The sequence below is a fragment of the Pinus tabuliformis genome, chromosome 1_1 (genome assembly GCF_031772625.1).
Source record: "Pinus tabuliformis cultivar Carrire ecotype Pingquan chromosome 1_1, CPIR1, whole genome shotgun sequence".
Classification (NCBI taxonomy): Eukaryota; Viridiplantae; Streptophyta; class Pinopsida; order Pinales; family Pinaceae; genus Pinus; species Pinus tabuliformis.
This window is the reverse complement of record NC_142297.1, coordinates 23,736,815-23,748,237: the sequence shown is the minus strand read 5'-3', so window position 1 is coordinate 23,748,237 and position 11,423 is coordinate 23,736,815. Positions and strand designations below refer to the sequence as shown.

The 11,423-nt window shown below is 40.4% G+C and overlaps 1 protein-coding gene across 1 annotated transcript; it reads right to left on the bottom strand.

The window, feature by feature from the left end:
* Positions 1–1,268: 1,268 nt before the first annotated feature.
* Positions 1,269–3,581, bottom strand: LOC149211423 (uncharacterized). Its single transcript, XM_089388387.1, has one exon. The coding sequence runs from the start codon at positions 3,579–3,581 to the stop codon at positions 1,269–1,271; it is 2,313 nt and encodes a 770-aa protein (XP_089244513.1).
* Positions 3,582–11,423: the final 7,842 nt, after the last annotated feature.

Genomic DNA, 11,423 nt, shown 5'->3' with positions numbered 1-11,423 from the left:
TAATGGGGGGTGGAAAGCTTACTTTGGTCTTGAAAATAATTGTAAAATAGCAAACCTTGTAATGTGGGATAAAAAGAAGTTCCTCTTTGAAACTTTAGTCACTCCTGTTATCTTGTATGGCTGTGAGGTTTGGGGTTGCAGCATCTCCAGAGAATCATGGAGAAAGATTGAGCAAATCCAGAAGCGTTTTATAACTTATAACCTGGAAATTAAAAGTAATACACCCTATCCTATTCTCCTTATAGAAGCAGGTCTTTCCCCTATTGAGAGCCTAGCTATACTTAGGTTTCTGTTGTACAAGCACAAAATCAGTAACATAGACGATCATAGACTTCCTAAGCTGGCTTTAAATTCTAGCCAAAACTACCTAAGGCTCAATCGAGGGTGGCATAAAGACACAAGGCACTGGTTAAACTATTGGGAGATCAACGAAAATGATGCATTGCAAAACATAAATAACATTAAAGATATTGTTACTTCTAAGTTCAAAGAAAAAATGTGGTGTGAGAAAGACTTAGCGGCTAAAAGAAAATTAAGTTATTATAAGAAAGTCATCAACCCCACCCTAGAAGATCAAAAGTATCTCTCTATTTTAACTAGCTCAAAGAAGAAAATTAATATAGCCAAGATTAGAACAAATTCTCATGAGCTCCATAGTGAAACAGGTCGTTGGGCAGTTCCTAAAACGCCATGGACGGAAAGGATCTGCCATATATGTGAGAATAGGAACATCGAGGATGAAAACCACTTCCTCTTAGAGTGCCCCGCGTATAACCACATTAGATCTCAGTTTCACAATCTTTGTTACAATACTGACCTTCCTAGCCTTTTACAATGTCAAAATTATAGTGAGCTCGGGAGGCTTCTCTCCAAGCTTTTTGAGCATAGGAATAAAATCTTAAATCAAAATAGATAACTTGTTTCTTTAGGTCCGATAGACCATTATTTGGTCTCAGTGGACGTTAACCATCATCATCATAATAATAGGTTGTTAATAAAAATTAGTTAGAATTTTTTTTCCACTGGAAAAATCAGTAACTTTCATTAATGTTTGAAAATTACATAAAGCAGATGCCGAGGCATTACTAGATTGTTCATACAAAATTCACCTCTTCAAGGTGTTGTTCTGTAGGTATAAGCAAAACTGTTCTGTGTACATTCATCTGACTGTGCATTCTATCCGTTGTCCGAAAGAGGACTCTGTTTATAAACATAATATCCATGTTCTATATATGTCTATTAACAAAAAAAAAAAACGCCATTGACTATCAGCTGTTGGGACTGTTGTCCCTTTGTTCTCTTTGATCTATGAATGGCCTGTGGTAAAATTGATACTCCTCTGCTCCATTCTGCTCCACTATTATCCCCTCGCCTCGTGGAAGTAACGAGGCCTCTTTGGATAATTTGTCAGCCTCGCCGTTATGCTCTCTGTAAATATGTAAACATGTGCAATGGTTAAATGCTGCTTTGAGTATGAGTGCATCATGTAATAAATTGCTGAGAGCGTGTGTATGACAAGTAGTGACATTGTTAATCCAGTTAACAACCACCAATGAGTCCCCAAATATATTGATTCTTGTATGATGATGTGATAATGCAAAATGTAGGAGATAGTGGACAGCAGAGAGCTCAGCGAAATTATTTGATCGATTGCCAAAGCCCATTTTTGCAAGGTATCGATGGTGTTCATTTATGTGCAATACAAAACCCCCGCCACATCCATCCTGATTTGCTGCTCCGTCGAAGAATGCCCACGGGATGGTTCTATCAAAGTTGGGCATGGGCTGAATGGATCTCGGTCTCGGGGGTGGAGGGTCTGGTAACTCATGATATGCTGCAATGATGGTGGCCTCTACCCGATTCCATGATATCAATCGGTCTTCAAATATAGCCCGATTTCGAGCAAGCCATATATGCCAAGTAGCCACAGGTGGAAGGTTTTGTAATTTAGTGCCCGGATGACAGTGAGACCAAGTATCCCAAGCACTCCTAATATCGATCCCTTTCCAATTGACAGCGATACCCAACAGATTACATATGTTGTTCCATAGGTTGAGGATGACAGGGCAGAGGAGGAATATATGATCCTGAGTCTCTGATGCATTTTTACAGAAGATACACCATGATGGGCCAAAAATGGCTCTGCGGGTGAGATGTTCCCCTGTGGGTACATTGCCGTTTAGTGCACACCAAAGGAAAAGTTTGGTCCGGGGAGGAGCCTTGAGCTTCCAAATGGATTGCCACCATGACTGTAACGATTCAGGCATTCTGTGAGAAATGAGAGCAGTGTATCCAAATTTTGGAGCATATATACCATGATCAGCAATGCACCAAATAAGTTCATCCGGTCCTTGTTTTATACGAATGTGAGATTCAGATAATGCCTCAGTATAGCGATCCCATTCCTGATGCCATTGTATAGGGAGATCCAATTGATGTGCGGATTTCCAAGCCTGGGAAAATATATCAGTGCGCTGTTGGTCTGCGATCTGTGCAAAATGTCGGATATCCTGGGCCTGTAGGTGCATTATAAGATCTGGATTAAGGATATGTCTACCCCCACAGTTAATCCAAGGGTCCAAACCAATTCTGCCTGTCAATCCATCATTAATGCGCCAAGCAAGATTGTTCCGAATGAGAGGAAGGGATTGAAGCAAGGCCTTCCAAACCGATGAGCATCCCATTGTTGACCAAGTAGGGAAACGGGCCCAATACAAAATATTATGAGGCCAAATGTATTTATAATAGACTACCTGTGTCCAGAGATTTTGACAAGTAAGCAGAGTCCACCCCATCTTGGCAGCCAGTGCTTTTGCAAATTCAGGTAGTTCCTTTAGGCCCCATCCTCCCCACTTTTTGGGTAATGAGATTTTCTTCCATCCGATCCATGCAAATACTCTTTTATCCTGACTCCCATTCCAGAGGTATCGGTTGCATAACTGCTGTAGCCGCCCCAGGATGTTTCTAGGAATCCAGGCTAGGGCCATCCAGAACACCGGGGTGGCTTCTAATACAGACTTTATGAGCACCGGTCTACCAGCCCTGGAGAGATATCTGAAGCTCCATCCTGTGAGTCTTTTCTCCAATTTGGCAACCAACCAGACCCAGTCAGCAATCCTTTGGCAAGTAGGTTTCAGATTGAACCCCAAATATTTGAGACCTCTATCCAGGGGGTGGACCGAGTAAGGGAATGCTTGTAAGCCAGTCTGGGTCTCCTGTACAGATGTGTGTGCACAGGTAATGGTTGATTTCATCTGGTTTGGCATCATACCCGTGGCAAAGGAAAAAAGTTGTAGGATCTTTGAGAAAGATCGAGTGTCACGAACACTGCCATTGAGAAGTATAAGAACATCATCCACAAAGAGTAGATGAGTGAGATAGCAAAGGTCAGTAATGCGAAGGCCCCCAATGTCTCCAGATCGCTTGGTCGCTTCCATGAGGCGGCTGAGACCTTCCATGACCAACAGGAAGAGTAGGGGCGATAGAGGACACCCCTGCCTCAGACCCCTCTCCGAATGAAAAACATTTGTGGCCGAACCATTGATAAGAATACTGAAAGATGGTGTGGTAATGCAGGCCATGATCCAAGAAATGTATGCATGAGGGAAACCTAGATGAATGAGGATCATTTTGAGATAGAGCCAGCTGACACGGTCAAAAGCTTTAGACAGATCGATTTTGAGGAGGATGGCTTTTAAGTTCTTCGACCAGATGGAATGGAGGGCTTCTTGAGCGAGTCCAATGGCCTCATGGATCTGTCTAGATTCGAGAAAAGCAAATTGCTGCGGGGCAATGGAACGGGAGAGGATAGGTCTAAGTCGATTTGCAATGGTCTTCGAGATGATTTTATAGAGGCAGTTACACAAAGAGATGGGTCTGTAGTCATCAAAGGATGCTGGGGAGTCATATTTGGGGATGAGAGCAATGAATGTAGAGTTGATGGCATGATATAATGATCCAGTAGTCCGGCTTTCTTCAACCACCTGTAGTAAGTCCTGACCCAAAACATCGAAGAAAGCTGTGTAGAATTCAATGGTCCATCCGTCCGGCCCTGGGCTTTTGTCTTTTTTGAACCATTTCAGAACTCCTTCCAGTTCCTCAGCAGTGACCGGGTCAGTTAAGGTCTCCACATCTTCTGCCTCCACGAATCTTGGGAAGTGGTTAGCCACATTAATAATATCAAGTAAGTTTTCTTCTCGGGGACTCTTGTAGAGGTTCCTGAAATGAGTGATGCCCAGGTGAGCGAGCTTATTGAAATTGTCCGCTATTTCTCCATCCGAGGTAGGGAGCTTCCAGATAGTATTAGATACCTTCCTGCACTTTGCAAAGTTATGGAAAAACTTTGTGTTGTCATCCCCAGCTTGTATCCATAAAGCTCGGCTCCTTAATCTAATGGATTCCTCTCTCTCTTTGAGAATCTTGGCTTTTTGATTCTCAAGATCAATAAGCCTACATTTGTCCGCAGCTGTCATGAAGCCCTGTCCTCTGTCATTGGTGAGTGAACATAAGTCCGCTTCAATATGGGAGAGTTGTGCTGTTTCACGTTCCATTTTCACCCTTGCCCACTTAATAGTAATATGTTTGATTTCTGAAAGGTTCCTGCAGAAACCTTTGGCAAGAGGAACAGAGTCATTGATGGGATGAGAGGCTCAGTAATCCTTTATCAGCTGGATATAGTCCGGATCCTTCAGCCAAGAGGGATTGAATTTGAAGGGTGCCTTGGGTTTCTTGAAAGGGCCCTGAATCTCCAGGTATATAGGATTGTGGTCCGATACCCCCCCCCGATCCAACCCATTGTCTGAAGAGATCCAGGTGCTGAAGAAGAGGGCCCTTTAACAGAAATCTGTCAAGTCTGTGGGCAAGTGCAGCATCCCCAACCTGTCGGTTCCGCCAAGTAGGAAGGAGACGCTGCAAAGGAATATCCGAGAAATCTGATTGTTCCAGTAGATTAGTCATATAATCAGTGATAGAGTCAATTTGAGCCTCAGTGCCCCATGACTCCCTGAAACCCAGAGAGAAATTGAGGTCTCCTCCTATAATAACATGGTCTTCATTCAGCAGGGGTAGCTGAAGAGTATTCCGCCAGAATGATTCTCTCTGGGAGCATGGAGCATATATATTGACAATCCTGAGATCCATGCCAAGATCAGCCGAGAAGAAATCCAATCCAATGAACCCTGCACCTCCCCAGGTTGAGATAGGATTAATGGACCGAGGGTTTAATCCAATGGCTAGACCCCCAGATCGTCCCACAGCATCATTTGCAAAAAAACTCCATCCTGGGACCATGGCTTGCATGACACGAATAATTTGATCTGCAGAGCAGAGGGTTTCTTGTAGCATGATAATGTCGATAGGCTCAGTATCAATGAGCCGCTTCATGGCTAGTTTTTTGGAGGAACTAGCCAGTCCTCTGCAATTAAAAGAAAGACACTTCATGGGGGAACACCTCTCGGGGTGTGTCCTGCTCTAAGAACCCCGTCAATGGTCGCTTGTCGGCCAGAGACCACCTCTGCCCCAGCTTGTTTGATGGCTTTAGAAAGGTGTGATTTTCTCCCTCTGGTATGCAATGATGCCCCCTCAGGTATGACAATGCCCAGACCCGAGTGACCGACAGCCTGCTCTTTTGATGGATTCCGAGACCGAAGGAAATATGGGTGAGGAGGGGAGGATGGGCACGGAGAGGAGAAAGACTCGGGAGATGTAGTAGAGATAATAGGGTCAGTGCATGCAAGAGGAGATGATAATGTGCAGGGAATCATGGAGATATGTGCAGATGGACCAGAGGCATGATAATCATCAATAGACGAATGTACAGATGGGAAAAAAGAAACAGAGATCATACCCGCTTCTGCCGCCGAACGAGCCCTAGTTTTTGGAGGCGAGGATCTCCGGAGCCCAGCATCGTCCGCGGGTGGAGAAGCCGAAGGGGCCGGTCCAGCAGAAGGAGGGCGAGATATGATGGGGGAAGCCGTCCTGGTAGTCGCCGGGGTGCCTTTCACCGAATCTGCATCTTTCTTATTGAGTGGAAAGTCCTTCGCGAGGTGTCCCACTTTGTGGCATCATCTGCAACGGAAGGGAACCCCTTCATAGTCCAACAACTGAACTCGAATGCACCTACCCCACTGAAGCGTGATCTGTTCCTCGAGTCCCTCTCGAGTGTCCAGGTGAACCAAGATCCGTGCAAGTGTTCGATTCCCAGATTCCACATAAGTGCAATCGTAGTCCAAATATGTCCCCAGGGCATTGCCAACCCTAATAAAAAATTCTTCGTCCGAGAATGGAATTGGTAAACCTGGGAGTCTCACCCAGATTGGTCCGGCACCGAGCTACTCGCGCTCTGGATCGAAGAGGGGATTCCAGCGCTTGAGAAGGACCGGGGCCATTTCAATATGCCAATATCGGCCCAAAACGAGGTTTGTTTGACTGAACTTGGAGAATTTAAGAGAGAACCATCCTTTGGGGAGGACATGGACCTCTGGAAGGTCGAAAAGGACTCCACCCCAGATCTCCTTAACCCAAAGATTGAGCCTCTGCCTCAAGTATGATCGACCCCTGACGTACCCAACCAACACGGTGTTCGCAATGTCCATATAATCGCCGAGAGGCTTTGCTTCGTCGAATTTGATGGAGATGTCCCTTGCCGTCGATCTGAAACACTTTACCTTTTTAGATCCGGAACGGGGGGCCGACGGATGATCCACCAGGGGATTAGAGATACCTTCCCGGGGAATAGGGTTAGAGGGGAGGGAAGAAATCGCAGGTGTCTCAAAGCATCTGGAAGGGTGAATACCTAAGGCAGATGGATGTGTCGCAGGTGTAGATGTCTGCGGAGGGTGAGGCACCGAAGGGATGGACGCCAGAGGGTCAAATGCGGGCGATGGGGGAGTATGGGAGGCCAGGAATTGTAGAGACCCAAGCGAAAGTGGAGGAACCTCGAAAGGCGGAGATACAGGAGGAAAAACTTCTGCAGAGGATGGAACGGGAGCCGGAAAAGGTTGGTGCGCCGGAATAGAAGAGGATGCGGAATGGGGGAGCTGAGAGCGAGAAGTAAAATGAGGAATCCCGAAAATAACATTCTCCGGCGAGGGATCCGCCGAATAATCCACCTCTTCATGCTCCCAGTTATCCATAACTGATACTATGTCGGTGACCGAAAGGGACAGGCGAGGATTCCGATGGTGAAGCTGCAGCTGTAGAGTGCAGAACCGTGACCGCAGCAGATGACCGTCGCGGAGCTATCGAACCCTATGCCCTACGAACCGTCGAAACCGATGCCCTACGAACCGCAGGAGATGCGCATGAAACCCTAACCCTGTCCTTTTCGCGAGCCCATTTCGTCTCCTTCATCCTCAACTACTTCTCCCTTTAGTAAGAATTAATAGGAATGAGGTAACTTAAAAAATAAAAATAATTGGAACGAGGTAAAAAAAAAAAAAAAAAAAAAAAAATAAAATAAAAATAAAAATAAATAAATATTAATGTGTGTAAATTAAAGAAGCTGGTTATAAAAGGTACTAAAATAAATAAATAAAAATAAAAATAAATTAGTTAATTAATTAGAAAATAATAATAATAATAACTAAAAAAAATAAATAAAAAAAATAAAAAATAAAAAAATAAAAATAAAAATAAAAATAAAAACAAATAAATAAATAAATCAATAATAATGATAATAATAATAATAATAATAAACAAGAAAGGATTATCAAGTTAAATAAGTTAACTAATAAAAATCATAATCCTTCAGTTAGGAAGAGAGGGCTGGGATCCAACAGCTGCTTATCTTCCATCTGTCCTCTCTAATGAGATTGTTCGGTCTTTTCTCAATTTCAAGGGCTTCCCTAAATTTTCGGTGATGGAATTGCGAAACCCTAGCGATAACACTAGCCTCCTCATTGCAGATATGATGATTGGTACTCTCTGCATGCTCAGCGAAAGCGGAAGACTTGGTTCTCCTATGCCTGAGGTCAGCTGCATGCTCACTAATCCTTTGACTAATGGAGCGACCAGTCTCACCAATATAGGGTGCCCCACAGGAACAAGGAATAATATAAACCCCTTTCATGTCCTTAGGGTTGATAGGATCCTTCACAGATCTGAGGGATTTACGGATAGAGATTGTTCGGTCTTTTCTCAATTTCAAGGGCTTCCCTAAATTTTTGGTGATGGAATTGCGAAACCCTAGCAATAACACTAGCCTCCTCAGTGCAGATATGATGATTGGTACTCTCTGCATGCTCAGCTAAAGCGGAAGACTTGGTTCTCCTATGCCTGAGGTCAGCTGCATGCTCACTAATCCTTTGACTAATGGAGCGACTAGTCTCACCAATATAGGGTGCCCCACAGGAACAAGGAATAATATAAACCCCTTTCATGTCCTTAGGGTTGATAGGATCCTTCACAGATATGAGGGATTTACGGATGGTGTTGAGGGGTCTAAAGGTCGAGGGGACATTATGCCTCTTAAGAACCCTAGCAATTTTATCCGTTGTCCCCTGTACATAAGGAAGATGGACACCTGGGACCTGCTCTTTCGGTTCTCTTTTAGCCAATGAATTTTTGGCAGCTTTTAGGAAAGCTTTTTGACCCGGGTACTTGCTGTAACCATTCTCAATGAAAACATTAAGGAGGTGGGATTTCTCTTTCTCAAAGCTTTTTTCATGAGAGATCCTATATTCTATGTGATTTACCCTGAAGAATCTCTCATAAAATAATTTTAAATAAACTATTTATAATATCTTAACTATTTTATAATTTAATTAAACAAAGTCTTACGGTAGAAATCACACGAGAGAATTTTTTTTGGCCAACGTTTTTCGAACCAATAAGTGTGGTTCATTATCATAACTACCTTATAACTTTTTTTACCATATAATAATAATAATAATAATAAGTAGAAATATGATTTTGGATAAACCATTTCTAATACTTGATTAATAACATCATCAATTATTAGATAAAGATTATATGTAATTTTTCATTTTATCTAGTGAATTATAATAATATATAAATAGTCCTCCTCGGGTAGCTTTATATAAATAGTTCTCTTGGGGTCGCTGAAGTGACATCAATGAAGTCTCACCGAACTAGAGATTTTGGGTTCGAATCTTGTGCTATCCTCCCGGTGGGGTGAATAATGGACATGTAAAACTCCAAAATTAGAGAGTCCTACCAAGCTGACAAAAAAAATAGTAATATATAAATAATGGGTAGTTATTAAATGGATTTTTTGGACATTTTTTTTTTCTGCTTAATTTTAAGTGATATCCAACAGAAAATTTTAAAACTTGAGTTTAAGTTGTTTAATCTTTACAATTCAAATGGTCTTGTGTTGAATTTATTTATGCATTCAAAAATGTATTTTAAACAATAAAAATCACATTCTTGCTTGAACTTGTATTGTTGGATTCAGTGAAAAAGGGTAATTCATTTATAAGTTAGACTACCCCTATAAATAATGATGAACATAAATGTTATTCATATTTAGCTATTAAATTATTATAAATACAATTTATATTTAGCTATTTTAAGTAGTGTTGATAACTAAATAAAGTAATTATCATAAATAGTTCTTAAAGGATGATAAATAAGTAATGGGGAATTGCATAGTCTAATTAATAGAAGAAATGGTTTTCTAGTTGGAATCCAACAATATAATTTTTAGTAATATTGTGATTTCTTATTGTTAAAATTGCACTTTTGAATGCATAATTGTATTGTCTATTCCAACCAAAAATCCATTTCATCTATTAGAGTATCCAAAAAACAACAAAATGGTCCAAAAGGGTTACCCATGTCCATTGTAAATATTTTCTTATATAACTTGTAATAAGTGCTTATGATTATAAATACTTTTTATAATCATTTTTAAAGAGGAGAGATCATAAATATTTTTCTTATTTTCCTTAGTTGATGATGATGATGATGGTTAATGTCCACTGAGACTAAACTTTGGTCTATCGGACCTAAAGAAACGAATTATTTAGTTTGATTTAGATTTTATTCCTATGCTCAAAAAGCTTGGAGAGAAGCCTCCTGAGTTTACTGTAATTTTGACAACGCAAAAGGCTAGGAAGTTCAATATTGCAACAAAGATTTTGAAACTGAGATCTAATGTGGTTGTATGCGGGGCACTCTACGAGGAATTGCTTTTCATCCTCTTTGTATTCTCATAGAGATGGCAGAACCTTTCCATCTATGGTGTTTTAGGAACTGCCCAACGACCCGTTTCACTATGGAGCTCATGAGAGTAGGTAATAAGTAATATTGAGAGAAATCATTTATACTGGAGAAATCATATAAAATAAAAATCTACTAAATGCCAATAGGCATCAATCAATAATAAACATTAGAACATTTACTTTATTATACATCTCAAGCTGCCAAAAAAAAAACTAAATTATAACTTTATTTAAAATAATAATAAATATTATATAATTTTTATGATAAAAATAATTAATATATAATTTAAATATATATACATCTAAACTATGAGATGCACTCCTACTTTATCATGGAGATTAGCTTTGTTACATTACTATGGCTTATCAAAACCACATGCCCAAAAAAACTTAACTCCTTTCATATGACACTTATTAGCATGACATTTTTTTACTTAATGAACTTAATTAAAAGGGTAAAAAAGACATAACTATTTTGAAAATAAATGTCAACCTTTGATTTGTGTATACTACTAAAAATATTCTAAAATATTCTATTGAAGTTAAATCCCTAAGTAACAATTATTGATAATTAAATTTAAATTAATAAATAATATATATGAATTTAGTTGTAAAATAGGTATGAGTAAAGGTTTATAATGATTTAAAATTTTGGTTTTAGAGGTTCAAAGCCCACCTCCATGTATTTTGATAAAAAAATCTCAAAGGGGTTGGATTTAGTGGTAGAAATCAAGGAGTTTTTAACCATTAAGTGGTTAAATTCCCATGAGAACGTAGCCTAGATCCATGTAGATCCATGGGGCATGTTGAGGCAGTGGTTGAAGATGTGGTTGCACCCAGAGAGATTATTAAATAACCTTGTGACGCATGCAAACATAAGTGGATCTAAAGCCCACCCTCTTATCCTCCTTTATATAAAGTTAAATGGTCTTTTGACCCATGCACACATAAGTGGATCTAAATCCCAACCTCATATTTATCTAGCATGATTGAATACTCACGGTAGTTAGGAGGAAGAGACATAAAAAAAGGACCAAGATGCCCCTAGGTTGTGGTTTCTTAGACCATAGACTACTCTCACAAGTAACACATACGCTAGCCAAAAAATGGATAGGAACTCTAACTTTTTATATCTCAAATACCATTACTTATAAGAATTATTTCTAAAAGATTCTGTGAAAATAATGAAACATTATACTATTTATTAAAATTGATGAGAACAATTCCTCGATGGGGGTG

Bases quoted from the DNA above. Each gene is read 5' to 3' on its own strand.
- LOC149211423 (XM_089388387.1), bottom strand. From the start codon at position 3,581: ATGGCCTGCATTACCACACCATCTTTCAGTATTCTTATCAATGGTTCG.